This window comes from Embiotoca jacksoni, unplaced genomic scaffold (genome assembly GCF_022577435.1).
Source record: "Embiotoca jacksoni isolate LCO1_2020_lvr unplaced genomic scaffold, fEmbJac1.0.p SCAF_27, whole genome shotgun sequence".
NCBI classification, from domain to species: Eukaryota; Metazoa; Chordata; class Actinopteri; family Embiotocidae; genus Embiotoca; species Embiotoca jacksoni.
In genome coordinates this window covers 4,422,884-4,444,677 of record NW_027185378.1, presented here as the reverse complement: position 1 = coordinate 4,444,677, position 21,794 = coordinate 4,422,884, and the positions used below count along the sequence as shown (strand labels likewise).

Sequence of the window (21,794 nt, the reverse complement as noted above, 5' to 3'; positions counted from 1 at the left end):
TACTGTACCTGGGTAGCTATGCAGAGGTGAGCGACAGTGTGAGGGTCTATGAAATAACTACTTTATAACAACGTTTGATTTCTGAACTGGTTGGACAGCATGCAAGATTTTTAAGAGACCCCAACCCCTACGAGACAAGATATTTTTTGATAATCCCACGGCTGTTTAACTGATTTATTGGGGTTAAGAAGTATCAGAATTTTAAACGTATAAAGGAACAATTGTTCCCTCAGTTTGCCTGAAAATTTAGCAAACACCAAATTTCAAGATATATGGATTTCATTTGACAATGTTGGGCTAGTTGTGATTTCAGTACTGTCACATGTTGAAATTCTGACCTAATTAGATAAAGGATTCTGATTTGATTACTGGATTCAATACTGGGTTGAGATTTAGAAAAAAGCAAACTCTTAACTATTTTAGCTGTAATAAACAGGAATTATCCTTTAATGTGCCTGCCACTTACACCTGAACTGCATCCAGATTTATTTTTTGACCAGCACCTGTTTGCCCAGCAGGAAAGAAACAATCACCAGACCTGCAAACTTCAGTCCAATGCCTCCATATTTTCTGTTTTTAAGGTACTGACAATGGACTGATAGTCTGTATGAGAGCCCACTTGGGGGGCTCCAATTGATTGGGACCAGGGGACACTCACAGTGAAAATAACGCTTAGTGATCAGAATGAATTGGGCTACACTCTCTCTCACACACACACACACACACACACACACACACACACACACACACACACACACACACACACTTTTGCATGACCAGACACTTACACAGACAAAAGCGGAGACACCGTTTCACTACAGGATAAAAGAGGCTCAACATATATGCAGCCAGAATTTCGAGTGAAAGACTCAAAGCCTCTCACTTAAAACGATCACACAATAATACACATGACTGCATTCATGCCTGTGTGCACAAATGTGCACAAACGCACACAATCACACCCATAAACACCTCCTACCCCCTCCTGTCACATCCCACTTTAGAAAATCAACCTTGTTGCCTTTTGCGCTTTACCATTGCCTCCTAGGGCCGTGATTGGCTCAAATGGCTCCACAGGAATCGATTCACTCAACTGGCAGGGCTCCCAGTTGAAAACAAGTGCATGAAGGAGAATAAGAAGAAGGTGGAAAAAAAAAAAAAGCCACGGAGCACACATAAGGACCACAAAATACTTTGTTTAGCCCTGTTTTTTTGGGTGTGTTTTGCTGATATTTCCATTCAGAGCACGTTTCACAACAGGGCAGAGGCTCAAATGTTTGCCCACCCAAACAATGAGGGGATTTGGAGGAAGGAGAAAGTGTTATTGTTAGTGGGAGTGGCGGGACACCAGCAACCAGAAAACACACATAAAAAATGCAGGCTACACGCTACAGTGGACGCAAACACACAAAAACAGGGGAATAACTCCCCCCCCCCCCCCCCTCCCTACACACACACACACACACAGAACAAAAGCCCTCATAAGAATACAAAGTCAAATCTCTATACTCTTTGTCTTCTTAAACACACACACACACACACACACACACACACACACACACACACACACACACACACACACACACACACAAACATGCACAAGTGTACAGACTGGTGCAAGCTGCCAGTATTATGAGTGAGTAGGGATACGTGTGTGTGTGTGTGTGTTTGTTTGTTTGTTTGTTTGTGTGTGTGTGTGTGTGTGTGTGTGTGTGTGTGTGTGTGTGTGTGTGTGTGTGTGTGCGTGTGTGTGCGTGTGTGTGTCGTGGAGAGATGGAAGAGGTGGGCAGCAGACCAAAGCCATCCATCTAGGGAAGCCAATAGTGCACAGCATAGGCTACAGGCTTCACAGCATTGAATCCAGACTCCCACTGCACGCACACACAGAAACACAGAAACACACACACACACACACACACACACACACACACACACACACACACACACACACACGTACACAGTTTGGTGCCCTTGTGAGGGTTACAGCTCTCAGGGTGTTAAGATGGGGGAGCCCAGAGCCATCAATCTTTGCCCAGCAGCCTTGCTTGACCTGCCCTCTAACACACACACACACACACATATATACACACACACACATATATATATATATCTCACAGCATACATGTGTGTATCGGCACACATACAAAGCCCCCCCCCCCCCCCCCGTTTTTTTTTTTTTTTTTTTTTACACACACAAAACACACACGAAGTGACACAAATTCAATCAATCTTCTCTCTTCTTTGCGAGCTTCTCTCCACCCTTCTCTGTTTTTCTCACTCCCTCCTCATCTTTATCTCTCCCTTGCAGACACCTGCTAGAGTATGCATCACGCTAACTGATTGGCGCTTCTAAAAATGATAGCAATCATGAGGCAGACGATGAACAGTGGAGTAAAAAGGGGAATGACCATTGATTTTCACTCTCATAGGCAGTGAGTTATGGCGAGGAGCTCGGACTGTAAGACAAAAGGATCGGACCGTGACTACAATCTGAGATGTGGGCCAGTCAATAGTCTGAGCCAGAAAAAAATAAAAACAGATACGCAGGAGACCTATTCCAGAATTTACTAGGGTGGAGCGTGTGGGTTGGTTCAATTTCTGTAGGTCTACACAATATTTCCATCTGTCCCTCCAGTGCGATTTCAGTGCACAGTCCAATTCCAACATGGCTCCATTTACTGTACATGTAGAATTTCTAAATCTCATCACCTAAGAACACATCGTGCCTGAAACTGACTGTAGGTTGTTTGCTTCTTCATTTGAGTTGGGGAAATCAAACAGCAAAGTCCGTGCCAATGCTCGTTAAAGCAGTGCTGAGTAAAATAAGATAAGAGTTTACACATGCTGCTTTCTAAACAACACAATTTGCTCTGTGATGTATGAATGGGAGCGTCACATACAAACAAACTTCAAACAAACAGGTTGAAAAAAAAAAGGTACACATTTGTTTCCACGTCTGTGTTAAAACACTGCTTAAATATCCATTTGTACACTGAAACAGTTTTGATAGCTGCGACCATTTCTCCTCTGTATGGTGGCCATCAAGGCATCCATCCAAATGCAGTTTCAATGCAAGTAACTTTTACAATCCTCGCTCAACACAACAATGCCTAAAACCTTTGAAGAAAAAAAAATAATAATTTTCCAGGAATGGTAAATGGTCATACACCGGCATGGCACTGCACTCCGCTCACGTTATTCACAACTTGGTGCACAACATATTTAGCACAGTAATCAGTGCATATTGGTTAAAGGCCAGTCCAATAATTGATACAAAAAAAAATAAATAAGCAGGGGTCTTCGTCCATTACCATGCAACAACTAGAAACCGTCCCTAATGGAGTATAGCCAGACTCCTATAATCACAATAAATTTGGGTCTGGTATTAACAGGCTACACTTATATACCAAAGTTTCCATCTTTTTAGCACAACATTTCCTCTGTGTCACCACAGTATCCCCCTGACTGCAACTCAGCATGAAAACACTGTATGGAGAAATATAAAGAAGGAATTTTATGGCTGCCGAAGCTCCATATTAATTTCAAGTGAACATAACCATGCACTTTTATTCAATACATGAACTGTGAGTTATGTGCTATATACAGTAACTTGGATTGGAATTGCATTTATTATATATTTTCTGATAGCCAGCATGGACAGAAGAACAATTGCACCAACCAAAAACTGGTTCAATACACATATATAGGCATAAAACTGTTTGAAACTTGACAGGAAAAAAAAAAAAAAAAGTATATATATATATCGTTTAACCCAACAAAATTCTGCATCAAATGATTTCAATGAGAATGGATCAAAAAGATGCCAGACTGCCAATGTTGTGCACGAGTAGTGCACAGCACTGTGATGTGCACAGAACAGGAGAAAGCTATAACCCTTATGACTAAGTATTTCAAGCTTCGTTACTGGCGCAACAAGTTTGGCTAAATAACACACATTTGTGTGATGAGAAAAAGATGCAGAGAATTAAGTTCGGTGAGTAGAGGTGGCGGGGAGCAACAATTATAGTGTTGCGCATGAAAAACTTGCACTGTTTTATTTATATCATGCCAAAATCCCAACACAAGTTTTGTTTTGGGCATTTAATCTTACATTATACAAAGGAACCCAAAAATTCAACAAGTTCCACGTGAGCGACAGCTGGGAAGAAAAAAACTCCCCTTTTAACAGGAAGAAAAGCCTCCAACAGTGGGAAGGAAAGACTCCTTTTTAACAGGAAAAAACCTCGGACAGAACCAGGCGCAGAGGGGGGCGGCCATCTGCCTTAACCAGTTGGGGTGACGGGAGACGAAGAGAGAAAAAAAACCTCAGTAAGACAATGAACTGTTGCGTTAAGGTATATAATAATGGAATCGCTTCCTTAAATTTGGCCACAGCATTATCACATCTACTGTAATGGATTTTTTTTTTTTTTCCCCCAAATGCTCTGTCGTTAATTCAATGTAAATTCAAATGTTCTTAAAAAAAATGGTCAGACAAGAGACGATTTTGAGGAAATACTGTAAGATGTTACGTTTCAGAACAAGAACCAGGGTGTTATTGTAAGAGTGAGTGGGTCTGTTACCATTTTGAGAAAAAACAATTAGGTCGAATAAGAAATTAAACTGAGGCTGTCCACATGTTAAAGTCACTCACTATAATATCTTTATCTGTACTAAACACAAAATCAGATACAAAGTCAGAGAATAAGGGGCAGGTGGGCAATCAACAATAAATAGAACTGTTTTCTTGTCATTTCCAATTTGGGTGTTAGAGATGAAGAGTAAGACTTTTAAATTAGTTTTAACTAAGTTTAGGTCTTGGGTTGATTATTAAGCTTGAATGGAGTAGACATGCGGCACAGTGGTTAGCACTGCCTGGGCCTTTCTGTGTGGAGTTTGCATGTTCTCCCTGTGCCCGCGTGGGTCCTCTCCGGGTTCTATGGCTTCCTCCCACCATCCAAAGACATGCTTGTCAGGTTCATTGGTGATTCTACAAATTGCCCTTCAGGTGTGAATGAGAGTGTGAATGGTCTTTGTTTCCATCTGTCTCTATGTGTTGGCCCTGTGATAGACTGGCGACCGGTCCAGGGTGTACCCTGCCTTTGCCCAAAGTGAGCTGGGATAGGCTCCAGCCCCCCCCCCCCCCCGTGACCTTATTCAGGATAAACCGGGTGTCGATAACGGATGGCTGGAGTAGACATCAAAGAAACCCACCTGATGCCCATTTTTCAGTCTTGGATAGTGACGTTCCCGGCTGTCTTGAAACTTTGAGATCGACCTTTTTTTAAATGTGTGAATGAATTACATTTGTTATTCTGATATGGTCTGGATTTTAAGTAACATCGGAAAATACATTATGTCAATTTGTTTTCAAACTAGGAATTGAGAGAGGTAAAAAGGTGAATCGCAGAGGTTTCAAGTTGACTGCAGGTGGTCGGAAGACGTGCAGCACTTTTGTCAACGTGTTTTGTGTTTAAATTGATATATAAACAAAGTGACTTGACTTAACTATCAGTTTCATAAAAGGAACACCTCCATATCAATATCATCAGTAGCAACTTGGGGTTCAATGTCTTGCCTAAGGACACTTTGTCATATGGACAGGAGGACGGACTCCAAAGCCACTAAATCAGAACATTACATCACTGAACTGTAACAGATATTTAAGATACAATTTTTTGTTTGTAGCTTGTGTGAATCTTCATGCGTTATTAGGTATCCTGCAGTCTGCCAAAAGCCAAACACATTATAGCACACCACAAGTGGATCAGAGGCACAATAATGCACTCGTATCACTTGACTGCAACCGTTCCGCAGCAACACCTACCAGGCAGCGTTGCTGTGGGTGCTGTCATCTAAGTGACAGAGTAACTCCAGGGTTTGGGGGTTGTGGGCGGAGTCGTCAGGTGACTCACGGCTTCCTGTCTCCCAATCAGAAGGCATCCGCCATACTGCCGCACAGGACACCACCCTGCTGTCACTGGCTGGAGGGGGACAACACATACATAAACACACACTTAGTCATTCGGAGATTGTTATGGTCCAGTGCGTACGCGCATCTGTGTATAATATCGCATTGTGATACAAAAAGAAAATCTAGTCAAAACTGAAATTTAGTATACGTCTGATGTTATGATAATGATAATGATGATAATGAGGCGAAATGTCATTTCTGAGGCCCGTGTTGAGGTTAGGGGCAGTGGTTGGAAGAAATATTCAGATCCTTTACTTAACTGAAACTATCAACACAAATACATAAATATACTCCATGACAAGTAAAAGTCCTGCGTGAAAAATCCCTCTTAAGTAAAAGTACAGAAGTATTAGCACCAACATGTAGTTCTTAATTTTTGGCGAGATGTTGGATCATTTGAATATTCATTGAAAGAAAACCACTATTTAGTAAAGCCGTTAAGAACTCCGAGACATCTTTAAATGTGACCCTCACTACACACGGCTGTTTGTAAAATGTCTGAGGTCAAAAAGGTCAGAAACCACTGGTTTAGTCTTTAGCAATGAGTTGTTAAAATCTTGTATTATTATCCATTGTGTGAGAGTAGAAAGTAAAAAAATTGACCCTGAAATGTCATTGGATGAAGTCATGGCTGAGTGGACAGAATCAGCGCACCTTAAATATTTTGTAGCGCAAACTAAAGGTAAGCTTGCAAATACAGTTTTGTCGTTGGGCTCAAGGCTTGTTCAAGTGACTGCTACAAGCTAATGTTGTTATTTTCACACAGATGGAGGGGGGGAGCGAAACCTGCGATTATAAGAAATATAGGCTGTGTTCCAAATGACGTACTTCTCTTAGTGCTCTGTTACATGGCAGGACTCCTGCTTGTGTAGCACTTGAATGTCAACAGGTTGTTTCAAACCGCACACTGCTGCTCTGCACTTACCGGAAATAACCGTAACATCTGAATGCATCACCTTCCAACATATCTGCAGATATAATTATTTTACCCAGAATTGAATGTGTCTTTCGTATCCTCCGTTTAAGAGCACACAATAAACACACTGATGCCCGCCGTTTGAAAATTATTTCCGACGGTGCGACCTTCCCTTTCTGCTACGCAGCCAGGATGGCGACATTTGAGTGTGCAAAGTGCCAAGTGTAAAAATGTTTGGACCATTTGAGTGCATCATCTGAGGTCTTGTAGTACACTGCATGTTTCCGTACTTGTAGGTGGTGAAGGCACTTAGTTACTCAAAATAATGTGTTAGTTACAGGTTTCTGCTCAATATTTTCTCGCTGTTCCTCTCACACTACAGGATTTTATTTCAAAAGTGTAAAGACTCCGATCCAGTAGGTAACATCAGGATTATATCTGTAAACCCCATCACACCGCAGCATCGTTTGGGCAGATTATCTGTTCAGACCAGTCTCGGCTCCGTAACGCCCCCGCGAATGTCAGAAGGGGAAAATCGGACCCAAAAACTCTGTCCAATTAGCGTAATGTGGTGACGTGGATACACTTACTCCTAATCCACATCATAAATGACTTATTTTATTACAGCCACACCAGAGCCAGAGCTGCTAATTGGAACCACTGGAGTAGATGTAGAACTGATGCAGTAATTGGACCAAAAGTTTGAGGCTGGAGGGCATAACCAATCAGAAAGAGAAAGAGAGGGAGAGAGAGAGAGAGAAATAAAGAAAGAGAAAGCACTTTTTTTTTTGGTGTAGATATTGACGGTGTGTGGGAAGGCGTCGGGCTATACAACGCTGCCGTTAGGCCCATTGGTCAAATTAAAAAGCAACGTGGTGCGAGTCCACCGGCTCTTGAGTGGTTTTAGACAACCTTGCACTTGGAGTAAGTGGCCAAGAAATGATTGTGAACAAAAGCTTTCTCTTGCTCACATATTGGAGTGATACTGAGAGGCGATACAGAACACTACATTTATGCACTTGTGAATATGTGTGTGCATGACCAGCTCACCTGTGTGTTTATATATATTTTAGTATGCGAGTGTGTGTGTGTGTGTGTGTGTGTGTGTGTGTGTGTGTGTGTGTGTGTGTGTGTGTGCAGCAGAGCATAGTGCAGCGTCTAGAGTGGCTGTCATCCTCGACTCAGCTGACAGAGAGTGAAAGACGTCCCCTCTGACATGGCTGTCTACTCCTTCGTGATGCAACCTCAGATACATACACCCTCTACACTTTCTATACTTGGGAGTTCTGTTATTGATGTATTAAACTCCCTAGTCCTATCTGCCTCAAAAAAATATTAGTCTGCCTTCTTTTTTTTTGTGGTCAAACCTCCAAAACATGTAAATACACGCATGTGTTAAAAAACAAATGCAGTCACCCTTCTTTTAATTTAAATACAAATTTTGATTTCTTGTCAAATATGAGTGTATGTTTCAACTGAGAATTACAGATGAGAAACCAAAATTGTTGATCTTGTCACAATGTTTTCTTTGTTTTCACTGTGTCTTGTACCTTTTTGTACAAAAGAAAAGTAAAAAGACTCAACTTTTACTCTGTTGTTTGGAGTCATGCTTTTGAGTCCTGCCTGCTCTTGTTGAATTGTTACAAATCTATCACATTGTTGTTGTTTTTTAACCATGATGTTACTGTCACATATGGTGACAGTAAGTATTGTATTATTACATTACATTATAAAGTATTACATGTTAGTATACTTGTGTAATGTGAATTTTGACAGGGGAAATGTCTCAAATTGCCGCTCGGCACTTAACGGATATAACCATAAAAATGAAATGCACACCCGCAAAAATGTACAAATAAAAAATGTTGTGCCCACCGTTTAATGCATATAATAAACATACTGATGGCTTCCATGCAACAGCAGTATAGTGGTACCTAGGTGAAAAATACAAAGTTTTGTGCGGTGTTGCGCAACAGCTGCAGCTTTCTCGGCCACAGCAGTTTGAAAATACTTTAGGTCTGTGGTCCCTCTCTTTCCACTATGTAGCCATAATGGCGACTGTTGAGGGTGAAAAGTGAAAAGTTTTATCCTGAGTTTGTGGACCATTTCGAGCACAATTTTAGGTACTTATAGGTGCACAGCATCTTTCCATACTTGACAGTGTAAACGCAATTATGCACTCAAAATGCTAAGTGTTAGTATGTAAGCACATGAGCTGGAACACACCGAGTGCTTCTCCTGTCCACCAAATTTCAACTGAACTGTTCAAAATCCCGAAGGATTTCCATTTTGTTTGAAACAGCTGCTTCGACCTTGGACTGACCTAAGGTGGATGTTTTTTTGTTTTTTTTATTTGGTTTCACCTTAGTGTAAATATAGTGCCGGAAAAAAATGCATGAGAATTTGTACAATTTTGAAGAAAAACCTTACAGAAAATCTCAGATTATGTGCAAGTGACCTCCAAGATGTTCTCCTGCCAGACAGTGCCCTTGTAGCCACTGCAATTATCCCTATGTGGGTCATCGTGTCCACACATTAGTATTGATTCTATCAGAGTCGGAACATGACTTCCAACGCATTTGCTTCTGTTAAATATGTGAAGACAGAGTGGCTGTTACAGATCACCCATTTAAGACCCCTGCGTGGGGTCATTAGATATAAGAAATACAAAAAGAAAATAGTGAAAGGAAGATAAAGTACAGTATATGTAACAAAGACACAAAAGAAAAACAAAAGGAAAGAAGATAGAGAGAAACATAAAGTGGCAATGAATGGAGCCAAAGACAGAAGGAAACAGTAGGACTTACTTTTGTTATAGCAGGTGGTAAGCACAGCCTTATCTGCAGGACTGGCGCCAATGTGCCATATCTCCCCAGCTTGGTGCAGAAGGACATTCTTATTAATGATGTTATTCTCATCATCAAAGTCAATGATGTGGATCTGAAAGAAAAGCAGAGACAGAAGAGGAGTGATGTGTTGAGTATGGAACTGCACAAACACTGAGTGCACCTCCCTCCACTCCCACAAACTGCAGTTCAAAGCTCCACTAATGCTTCTGATTCCCCAGAAAAAGAAGAACATTTCTCTTTTTAATATGACAGTAAACGTGATTTCAAGGGAGACGGTGCTTTGGTTCCTTTTTACTTAGTCAAATTCATACAGCTGAAGATTTTCATCTTGAATTGGCCTTTAAATAAATAATTAGATAAAGGCACTTTTAGAAGACATGGGACGTATGCATATGACATGTTGGAGAAGTCAGGGGAAAAGGTATGACAAAAAGGAAATTCATGGCAGCCCTTTTTTGTTTTTAGACAAATGGCACTGCTAAAATGTGTTGTCTAAGAGAGCTTTCCTTTACAAGGATTTTTCTTTTTGTACTTTTATTGACATTTCTTGTAAGCAAACCTTTCCTAGCAGATGATAATTTAGCTTGAGCTAATGGTACGTCTAGTTTTACAATCTGCATGGTTAGATATGGCAATCATGAGTGGGGAGGTAACAATACAAGAATGCAATGTTACCTGGAGTCCTAATGGACCCCTCAAGTCACAAGTACCTTGAGAAAAGAATGTAACCCAAAACCAAGCTTTGTCCTGCAGCTTTCACCTGCACCTTGCAGTCCTTCTTCAGGAGATGTGGTTGAAAGCTAGGAAAACTGGTAAGAGAACATTGAGTTTTCTCATGAAACCATTGCTTTTAAGCACCAGCACTTTTATACAACCATCTACTCACAAGGTAGATGGGTGGATCAATTACTTACATGTGACCTAAACAAGTTCCAAGGAGGTAATTACCAGACAAGAGTTTAAAATCCTAGGAATCCCTGCCAGTCAGCTACATCTTAAAATGCCTTTTGAAGAAGTATTGAAACATCTTCCAGAACCTCGAGAAAGTCCACCTGTCTTCAGAGACCACTTAGAGATACTACAACCTTGACAGTCCTTGTCTCTGCCCTTCACAAAAACTTAATTTTCCAGGTTTGAGCTTACTTTTTCTTGGCAATCTTGATCGTCGGGGATCCAAGAATTACATATCAAGAACTTTTGAACAGGTATACCTTGCCTACTATGTAAGCCGTAATCACTAGAAATGGCTCCAAGTTTCCCTGTACTGTTGTAATGTCGAGGCCTTGGCTGATCTTGAAAACACAATCAGTGGCTGAGTAGATTGTTAAAGCAAACAAGTTCAAACAAAAATGCTAAACTTTTATCCATAACAAGTAAATAGATACTCGTCCTTACTGAGCTCTTGTCATTAGATGGAAATCTATTCTGAGGGCCCTCGATTGAATGTAGTTCAGGGCCCACAATGCAGTAAAACAGTGATGGTCTCAAGGTTTGATCAGACAATTAATGCTGGTTTCTCCTATAAGAAAGACACTTACAGCACCTTGGGGGACCGTTAATGGGGTTGCACTGGACAATAACTCCTGCAAGGCACTTCCACCCACCTAGCCTGGACTGCTTTTACAGGCTGAACAAGAGGATGAAAGGAGGAGTTGTAAGGGGGAGGAGAGGTGCATTGGAGCGGCAGCATCCTTCAGTCTCCTCAAAGTCAGCTAGGCAGCTATTAACCTTGGATTGGACTGCATCGAGCAAAAAATTATTACGCAAAGTTATAATTTTATGGTGGTGGGTGAGCAGTACAAATAAATTCAGGCCGGCAGGACAGGGTAATTGGAGGGCCTAGTAATAAGGTCCCCTCGAATGAACCCAGGTGTGAGAGGAGAGAGAAGTCCCAGCCCTCCTCCCCCAGGTGATTTATCCCTCATTCTTCCAAGCCTGGGGAGTGACTCATAGCCTTCAGCCACTTGGGCACCCAGCCCGGCACTTTTAATTATGGGCCGATGGTAGGAGGAATCAAGGCAAGGAGGAGTGAAAGAGGGAGACTGGTGAGAGGGGGTGAGGGGGTGAGGGAGGGATAAAGCCAAGCTGGTTTGTGGCCCCCACTTCATGGGCTTCTCCACTAAAGCTCTTTAGCCGCACAAATGACAGTAAGCAGGGCGGAGGAGTAGCAAGCGGGTGAGAGGTGCCAAGCTCGGGCGCTTTATCTCGTTAGCAGCCTTAAATGCCATGCCGACGCGCCCTCCAATCTGTCATTCCAGCTATTGGTCTCTGAGGGATTTGAGAAGTGCTCGGCGAGTTAGGAGAGACATTTCCACCCTGCATTATGCTTAATGGAAGGTGGAGAGGCCAGCAGGCTTATGGATACAGCAGAAGCTATCTGGGCTAAAATGCCAATCGAAAAAACATTTTTCATATAAATTCAAACTCTGACTAACTGAGCAAACCAATGTTGGCCATCAACCTAATGCAGAGCGAGAAAGACAACGGGCGTCAGGAATAAAATGAACCCACGATTCAAGTGTGGGTTCATCTCAAAGAACAAAACCTTGAGGATGAAAAAATTATCTCTATTAGGTTTTACAGGTTTGAGTGCTCTTTGATATTAACAGCAGAACAAAACAAAATTATTTTAGTTTTTTTACATTTTAACAACACAAGTTGTTAACTTGTGTACAAATATATAGATTGAAAATAAGACAGCAACAAAAAACTCCACTACATTCAAATTAAAGCTCTTTACACTGCATTGCAACAGAACCACCGCCAAGTGAGATTGGTCTAATAAAATTGTAAGTCTCAATCTGTGGTAGACAGCATTCATTTTAAGGCAGTGTGTAGTCCAGTAAATAAAGAAAAAACACTAGCTTGTAAATACAAGCAGGTTAAGCAATAGCAGTGTCTCTTTAGAAATTTAATCAAAATTGGTGCGTATCATTTTCTTTTATTTACGCATTTCAGCTTAGTTAATTGATTTGCAAACATTGTGGTATCAGCCACGCTGTGAGATACACTTCATAATAGGTCATATACTGTGTTGTCTAACCAAATCTAGGCAAAGCTAAATTCTATGGTCCACCAGGCAGTATACGAAATTAGATGTTTTTAAAGTGTGTCACCTTGCGATGGAAAAATTAAAATGTTGTCTTCATTGACAATTTGAAAACATTCTGGACAAAACTTGGTCCGATTAGGAGAGACATCAACACAATCAAATTATTCAGATGTTCACGTCAAAGATGACTTCCACGCACACAAAATGTTAGTTATGGAGATCCATAAGATTCGGTGCTTAGTCCAATACTTTTCATCGTTACATGCTTACCTTAGGCCAGGGATCTCCAATCTTTTTCCTAAAAAAAAGTTGGAATGGGGGCAAACAAAGACCAGAAAAGTTGTCTAATGCTAAAAAAAAAAAACCCACCTTGTTGAACATATGATTATGTTAACTGACACTGATATGACTGAGTCTACAAAGAGCATCCCAGAGAGGCAGAGTCTCTCAGCAGTGAAGACGGGGAAAGGTTCACCACCCTGTGAAAGATAGCGTGGGCAAGCAATTTAACAATTTAAGTTTCTGTCCTTCCAGCTATTACTGATGTAGAATTTTGTTGTTGTACGTTTCTGTTGTAAGGACTTTGCTGTGCTAATTGCCCTAAAATGTCTTGTGATTTGATGCCAATTTAAATCAAATTCAATTGAATTGTCATTGGCATGCTGATGTAACAGTGGGATTGCCAGTCAAGAGTGGCCTATCATGTGGCACCTGCCGTTGGAAAAGCATTTATGTCAATGGAATACCTGAGACATACCACTGTGGAACCATTTGCGACCTTTCAATGTTTGTACTGCTGATAAAAGCATGTACAATGAGACAGCCTCTCCTCAAGAGCATCCATAGTGTTGCATTGAATTTAAACAAAAAGTATTAGTTTTATGAAAATTTGAAAAAGACAGAATTTTCTTTACATCTTGTCAAATGCCGTGTAAGGTGGGCAGGATTTTCAGGCAAAAACGATCTAAAAGGCATCAGAAGCTTACAGTAAGCCGAGTAGCACTTTGTTTGAAGCAATATGAGGCTTTGACAATGCCAAAATTTTAAGGCACGTTGTGGTCAGTTGACGTGTCTTAAGGGACGAACAATTTGGATTGGACGGAGCCCAACTTTTTAATAATCGCCATCATAATCAAATTCAGAAAACAAAATGTTGGATTGCTATTTAAGTCGCTGTACCGTGCATCCCATTTCACTCGCTCAACTTTGATATGAGAAATTGCAAAATCACACAGTCGGCAGTTGCCTTAAAGAAAACAGACCATTGAATAAATGAGCAATGAACACGTTCATTACTACTAAATCTAATAATGTGCTAAAATTAGATTTTCACTCAAATGAAGAATCCACCTCTTTGGTGTTCCTGTGTTTTAGCTCATGCCAGAGTGGAGCAAAGTGTGAGGAGGAGTATATTAAGCTACTGATGGAGTGTGATAAGAAATCACACAGATCGACTGGGATGTATTGTCACCATTCCCAACAAGCTCTGCATTAGCCTCGCTACACAGGACTTGGATTGAACTACGTCTGCATTCAGCGCCAGACTGTTTTCACACCGAAGTCTGCCAGAAAATAGGCTCGCTTTTTAAAGGCACAAATCTCTCTCATCTTTCTCTCTCTCTCTCTCAGAGAGCTAATTATTTCTCCCCCCGTTTAGAGCCAACTGTTTCTGTCATCTGTCTCTGTAATGACCTCTGCAAGATGTGCATGCATGCATGCACACACCCTCATTCTTTCTCCTTCACACACACAGACACACAAACACTCACAATAGACAACCCTAGCTAACTATCATCAGACACACACACAGACCTTTTCAAAAGAAACCACAGATGAATACACGACGTTTGATGCTCATGCAACAGATATTTCTGTCTGCGGTAGCTGGAGGTATGCTGAACTGACTAGTTGATAACACTGATGTCAATCATCAATCGATTATTAACATAATTAATCAACAATGATCGATTGACTATTTACAGCTAGAAAATGTAGCTAATGATTAGTCAATTGGCTATTATCAGAAATGATTTGCAGTTTGAACAAATGTCAAAACATTGGCTGGTTTTAGCTTCGATATCTTTTTTTCAGTGGATATCTTACTTGCAACGAGATTGAGCGAGTTAAGCAGTTTAGTGGCTCTATGTGCTGTATATATATTCAGTTTGAGAAACCTTCTCTAGAAAGCAATAAAACGGACTAGATCTCGTCTCCGTTGCTAGGGTCGTTACTAAGGGTCGGCCTACTTCCTGGAGTAGTAAACATTGCATTCGCTTCCACTGACGCGATTGATTGTTTTCCAGTTTGGTATTTTGAGTGAATAGCCCCACAATATGAATACACGTTGATTGCAGTCGTGCCAATAATCACGTTAAAGCACACCCTCTTCTCCAATATTGCTTAATTAACCACCATATACCGTATGTTGTGCGCAGAAACTATCGCCGACATTGTTGTAACTACTTGAATGTAATCACACTTGGTCACCCCTACTGGTACCTGATTGGTCCACCTTTTAGAGTGGCTAAGAAAACCTTAAGGTGAACAGTGTTTCCAGACTATAATCCCTGCAAAGACAAAGAAGCTTTAAGCAATAGCTGAGCAGGGACATTTTAGTTTTCTGTCATAAATAAATATCTTTTTTTTGTAGACAGAAAGCGAAATTCTGAAGATGGCCCGCCTGCCTCTATAATATTGTGACCAGATATTTTTCACTAATTTCTGAGATTTTATGGTCATCAATTTGTAATAAAAAAAACAAAAAAAATTTAAAACTCTGTTTATGTATGTTTATGTGTTATATTTGGGTTTGGAGATATTGCTTGGACAAAACAAGTGGCGGATTTCCTGCTTGGGTTGTGGGAGAGTGACATTGAATTTTTCACGCAATAGTCTGCATATTTTGTTGATTGAACTACTTATTCATTTAGGGCTGCAACTAATGATTATTTCCTTTAAAAAATATTTGGTTACTTTGTTTTGAATTTTAATCAACATCAGTACTCACATTATTATTAAAAAAAAAAAAAAAAAACTCTTTATTTACAATCAAAATGCCTCGGCTCCTTCTCCTCTCATCGGTCAGAGAAAACCAGGAAAAAGTGGAAAAACAGGAAGTGACCGGGTGTGGGAAATGTGATCTTATCATTAAAATGAGGAAACACTATGTTAAATTGGATTTACACACATTTTAAGTTGTGAGATAATGCGCTTTGATTTTGTGCATACAGTTTGTGTTGAATCAATGATAAGTAAACAGCATCTAAAGCTCTTATTTTGCCAGCAGATGTAGTCTTTGTAGTCTGTTATACAGTCACAGATGGCCTGCTCTGTAAAGCTACATCACATAAACGGTATGAAAGTTTGAGCCTCGTGGTTCTCTAAGTTCAATAAATAAATTAAAAAAAGATGAGAACTAAAAGGTTTTTGGAATGTGAATGTGAAGCACGATTATTAGGAAGAATTTGATTACAAATGACTCTTTATTAGGTAGTCGTTAAAATTTGTTTTCCTTTTTTTTTCTAATTGTAGCAATATTAACACAAAAAGGCTCACCTAAAACTCTGCCAATTACATTGCAATTTTCAATAAATTCCGCTGCAAAATCAAACATTTTCGATCACAACAATCACTAAAAAGTTTTGAGTGAAAATTTGCTTTTCGGAGCAACAGGAGCAATCCCTAAACTTTGTATTGCCCCATGCATAAAAAAAAAAGCTTGCAGCAGCAAGTATTTGGCTTAATGATTATTTGGTTGGCTAAATTGACTAATTGCTAAAATAAGTCATTTTTGCAATGTAGTAAATTATTCTTATCTAATTGTTTAGCCAGTAAATTGATTCATAAAAAAATACATACATGCCAAATAATTCTAGAAAGAAAATATTATTTTGTGGCAGTTTGTGATCCAAGCCTCATATCAGCACACACACACACACACACACACACACACACACACACACACACACACACACACACAGATATAGTTAACTATGTGCACATTTCTTACCAAAGGTAAAGGAACTACGCCCAACCATAAATGTTTTGCTGTGGGAACTGAAATAAAAGCATCAATGGAAAAAAATGAAGGCCAACAGATTACCAGCAACACAAGTTTATAGAAATTATTATTGTTATCACTTCTGTTAGGCTGTTCCGCCCAGATTCCAATCCTGTTTGTCTCCTTACGTACTTGTTATTGCCATTAACATCAATATCATGATTTAGTGAATAGGATTCAGTGAATACTACTGCTGTGTTTCAAATTCCATAATTCCCCTCGTACAATAACAAGCAGTGCTCTCACATGTTTGGACTCTCACTTGTGTAGTGTGGGAATTTTGACTGGCGTTCTGCAATGACCGGAAATGACCTATGTGAATACATCACCCGTAAAAATATCAACATGTTTAATTGTCTCATGTTTAATTAGAAATGAACGTGTTCAGAAACAGCGGCAGCTTCCTCGGACGCCTTAACTGAAAAATGATTTACGTTGGTGGTCCCGCTCCTTCCTCCATGTAGCCGAGATCGCGTCCGTTTAAGGTGGAAAGTGCCCAGCGTTTCACACTTCTTGGTACTTGTAGTGCACTGCATGTTTCTGTACTTGACAGTATGAACACACTTATCCACTCAAAATAGTGAGCGTTAGTACACAAGGACGCCATTTGGAACACAGCATATGACTCGTTTCCATCATCAACTGTGAAACGCTGGCATGTCTTGGCTTCGTTTTTCCTTCCTGAGAAGTGGTTTAGAGACACAACTTGTCATCTGACAGTCCTCTTTTGACAGGACTTTTGGCTTATTTCAGTCTTGTGTTCTTTCTTTTCTGTCTTTCAGTAAAAAAAAAAAAAAATTTTAAATCTAGATGGATTGATCTTCTGATGGTGTGATCCCTGTTGGTCTGCTGGATCCTTGTTTGAACACTACTGATCCAGTTTTCCACAAAGTTGTTCAGAGCTTCATGCATGGACCCCCTTTGAGCCTTTCGGTTTGGGCCATCATTTGAAAAAGTCCCTCTGATTAGTGGACATCTGACGCTCAGTTCTGATCTCGCTTCCCACAATCACAACACTGCGTACGAAGCAACCTTCATGGAGCTATGTTTATAACAGGTGAACAATGACTGCAAGGTAATTTACTTGAACAATGGGTTCATAAAATACACCTGAGTGTCATTTACACTGCTTCAATGGAAGAATACAACTCAAGGAAATCTGACTTCATATACAATGAAGTTAACATGATCAACGCCACTGATCCGCTTCAGTTTATAATCTAACTCTGATTCCAGGTTTACGTGAAAACATGACAGATTTTTATTTTTTTTTTTTTTTTAAATGTGGTGTTCATCTGTGACTTGTTTTTCTTACCTGGTTGTCAAATTTCAAGGATTGCGTGCCCACGAGGAAACGAATAGCATCAGTCTCAGCTGTCTGGGCAGTAAGTGCTCGTGCCTGCAAAGTACATCAGATCACGTGGAACAGAATGAAAAGCAAATAGAATAGATTAGAATAGAATAGATTAGATTAGATTAGATTAGAATAGAATAGAATAGAATAGAATAGAATAGAATAGAATAGAATAGAATAGAATGATAGTCATGAATGGTGTGAAACACAAGCAGCAATGCGTACCTGAAATTCAAGACCATAAATGACAGGAGCGTCGTCCTCCATTGTTCAGTCGGCTGCAGACACTTTCGTATCCTTTAAAAAAAAAAAAACGTTTTGAGGATTAAAAGCCTTGTAGAATAGTGTGATTGTACTAACGTACTGCTCAAAACAACACACGGCAGCTTGCACTTCCGCGATTTAAAAAAAAAAAAAAAAAAAAAAAAGTCGACACTCGACGACATTTACGTACCAGCAGTCAGTCGACGTTGCAAAAGGTTTTGTTTTTTGTTTTTTTTAAAAAAGGACGTACAAGCTCATCAAGAATACCACAAACCGCAGCGGCGTTGAAATTTGTCAGCTCCGAGGCACCGTACGTTTGAGCTGTCTTGTGTCGCGCATGCGCACTACAGTTCTATCTGTCAGTGCAGGAAGGTAAGAAAACAACGTCCATCCCCCGTTTGTGTGTTTTTTTTTTTAGTTGTTGTTGTTTTTTTTAATTGTTTCTTTTCATCACGTTGTGATATAGGTGACATTGTAGTATGTACCGTTCATTTCTAATTGCATTACTAAAAAAAAAAAACAACAACGAGACAGTCGCAAACTGGCTGCTCAGCTAAGCTATTTCACGGTAGCCAACCGGGCTACTGTGACGTCAGCAGAATAGCCAGCACCGAACAGAACCGACCTTTTGATGACCTGGGCGACGACTCGTTCGTGACAGCACTTTAAACTCGAGTAAAAAGAGGAAGAGTTGCCTTTTTTTTCCACTCCAGCTGATGTTCAGACCTCGTTCAAAGTCGTGTTTGTCTTTACGATGACAGGAAGTGAATGGGACAGGTGCTGCATGGTGTGGTGAAGCGCACAGATTCACGTGATCCGATGTTGACATGTCCATTAAAAAAAAAAAAAAAAAAAAAAAAAGGTGATGTTGTGTGTTGCTGTGTTTTACCCCGTCAAGAGCAGTGAGATGGATGTCGGGGAGGGTCCTGCCAATCGGCCAGTCACGTTGGACATCTCGGTGGAAGATGCAAGCAAGGAAGCCTCGGCATCAGACCCTCATGAGCCAAATACCAAGCAGACCCCAAGCAGAGACAACGTCCTAGCCCAGGAGGACAGCATTGACCTGGGCGGGGAGTTCCCCACCCCCCAGGAGGACAACAGCGCCACGCCCTCAGAGAGCCTGATGGATAAGCTTAACGACCAGATGATGGAGAGTGTCATGATCTCCGACTCGCCCAATAACAGCGAAGAAGACGATGTAGCTCCTATTGACTCCTTTCTGGAAGGAGATGAGGAGGAGGAGGAGGAGAAGGAGGAGGAGGAGGAGGAGAATGTCGGAGAGACCTCTGGAAACAAAGAGGACCAAAGTGAAATTGGACAGAATACAACCGAGTTTAACGTTTCAGTGGAGAACCGGGAGAATGTAGGTTCGGAGGAAGGAATGGAGGACACAGAGGAGGAGACGGACACACGAGAACAATTCACAGCCTGTTATTCACCTCAAGGTGACGTGCAGAGTCCATTCGTCGGTACGTGTGAGGAACCTGCGCCTCTGTCAGCTAAAGAGAATAGCCCAAAAGACGAGCCCGTGCCAGTGTGCACTATATTCAGCCAGGGCACCCAACCGAAGTCTCTGGTGCCTGATGGTTTCCAGCCCACCCTAATCAAGTCCCCCAGCTTTAGCATGGGTAGTGGTGGTGGAACTGATGAGGCAGTGACCCCCAGCAAGCTGACAGCACCCCTCGTGTGCCAGCCCAGCCCCAGCCTCAGTAAGTTCTTCACTGATAATGGACAGGTCAATCCAGCCTCTGACTTCTTTGACTCCTTTACTGTCCCGTCCTCCTTCATCTCTGTTTCCAACCCCAATGCAGAGGTGCCTCCTGGTGCTAGCCCCGCACCCGTAGCCACTACGCCTGAGCGCCAGCTCTCTTCAACCTCGTCCTCCATCTCCACCCCCGGAGGGCCCTTGGACTCTGGCGCCCCCACCCCCAGCTCGGCGTTCGGCCATCCTCCTACAGAATCAACCACCAAGCCGCAACCCCCTCCACCCCAGACGGTTCCAGTTACAATTCAACCCCCCGTCTCCACTCCAGCCACTCAACCACAGCCCTTCAACCAGCTCCAGGCTGTGTTTTCAGGCGTCGACGACCCATTTGCAACTGCGCTGAGTCTGAGTGAGGTGGACAGGCGCCATGAAGCCTGGCTGCCATGTGAGGAGACCAGGAAAGTTTTAATCTCCATTGCCACCCAGCAGTACAGCCCAGCTTTTGTAGAGACCAACAGACTCACTATGCCTGGACTCAAGTTTGACAACCTGCAGGTAAGGACAATCACTTTTCAGCAGTCAAGATTTTTTTTATTTTTTTTATTTGCAGCATGTCTCTTTTAGAACGTCCTGAGAGCTATTTTTCTTCTGCAGTATGCTAGAATGCCTCCACTGGTTTTAGACATCATCGGTAGTACTACTACTATCTGTAAAATCAGTTGTATATTCCTCTGTGACTCTGGAGAAAGCTCTCCAAAAATAACCCTGACGATGGGATGGGAGGGATCGTCTCAGCTTGGGCTTGGAGACTATAAACTTTCAACAGAAACAACGTCTGTGTTAAGAACTATTGTTGTGGCGTTTGAAAGAAAAGAGCCCTATCAGACAGGGAGTGTCTTACAAATAATGCTATTAAGCCACGGGAAATGTAGGATCAAGTGTTTTTGAACATGACCCAAACATAGGGTCTAAAAGTGAGGATATCTCTGCCTCTGCTGCTTTAGTTTGGACCTTTCTTTTACTATTTAAACTTTTTGAAATTGCAATACTGAATTGCCAGAGTATAATAATTTAACTAAATGCAATGTATACATTTAGAAACACTCAGTAATAACTATTCATTTTAACTGTAAATTAAATCATTATTTGTGATTTTCATTGTTATTTAAAATTCCGCTGTTTGCGAGAAGAAAGCAAAAATGTCAGAATGAGATCTGAAACTGTTCGATATTCTCAAATTGAGGGCTGCAACTAATGAATACTGTCAATCTTTGTTTGGTGCAACTAAGGGTCCAAAAATTCATAAAGTTTAGACTTATAAAGATACATGCAAGACTATATAAAATACAGATAGGCAGCAAACCACTTTATTTAAGAAGCTAAAATTTGAGCATATTTGCCTGTTTTGGGTGAATGATCAAGGCTCTTGCTGATAAATCTTCTGACAATCAGCAAATCAATTGATTTATTGGGAGTGAATCAAGATGTGGTCAAAGTGCTCAGTTCTAATTAGAAGGCTTGGATGCTTTCTTTGTGTGAAAACTATTAGCACCTGCGGTAGGAACCTCTTTTATTTATTTCTTTGGTGCATTCTTTGTAAGCTACGAATGCCCTTCCTTA

General features: G+C 41.0%; 2 protein-coding genes across 5 annotated transcripts in view; one reads left to right on the top strand and one right to left on the bottom strand.

Annotated features, from left to right (window-relative positions):
* Positions 1–19,167, bottom strand: part of eipr1 (EARP complex and GARP complex interacting protein 1) — a 61,248-nt gene extending 42,081 nt beyond the window's left edge. The window contains exons 1-5 of one of the 2 annotated variants that reach the window (XM_069160883.1): positions 19,095–19,167; positions 18,431–18,502; positions 18,167–18,250; positions 9,698–9,830; positions 5,828–5,984 (exon numbers count right to left, since the gene is read on the bottom strand). In XM_069160883.1, coding sequence (XP_069016984.1) covers positions 5,828–5,984; positions 9,698–9,830; positions 18,167–18,250; positions 18,431–18,472 — 416 coding nt within the window. In that variant the 5' untranslated portion in view covers positions 18,473–18,502; positions 19,095–19,167. Of the gene's footprint in view, positions 1–5,827; positions 5,985–9,697; positions 9,831–18,166; positions 18,251–18,430; positions 18,503–18,659; positions 18,679–19,094 lie in introns of those variants that run through there. The other variant, XM_069160882.1, reaches the window with a different exon arrangement.
* Positions 18,821–21,794, top strand: part of trappc12 (trafficking protein particle complex subunit 12) — a 31,546-nt gene continuing 28,572 nt past the window's right edge. Inside the window, exons 1-2 of one of the 3 annotated variants that reach the window (XM_069160880.1) lie at positions 18,821–18,841; positions 19,368–20,729. In XM_069160880.1, coding sequence (XP_069016981.1) covers positions 19,377–20,729 — 1,353 coding nt within the window. In that variant the 5' untranslated portion in view covers positions 18,821–18,841; positions 19,368–19,376. Of the gene's footprint in view, positions 18,842–19,188; positions 20,730–21,794 lie in introns of those variants that run through there. The other 2 variants (XM_069160881.1, XM_069160879.1) reach the window with 2 other exon arrangements.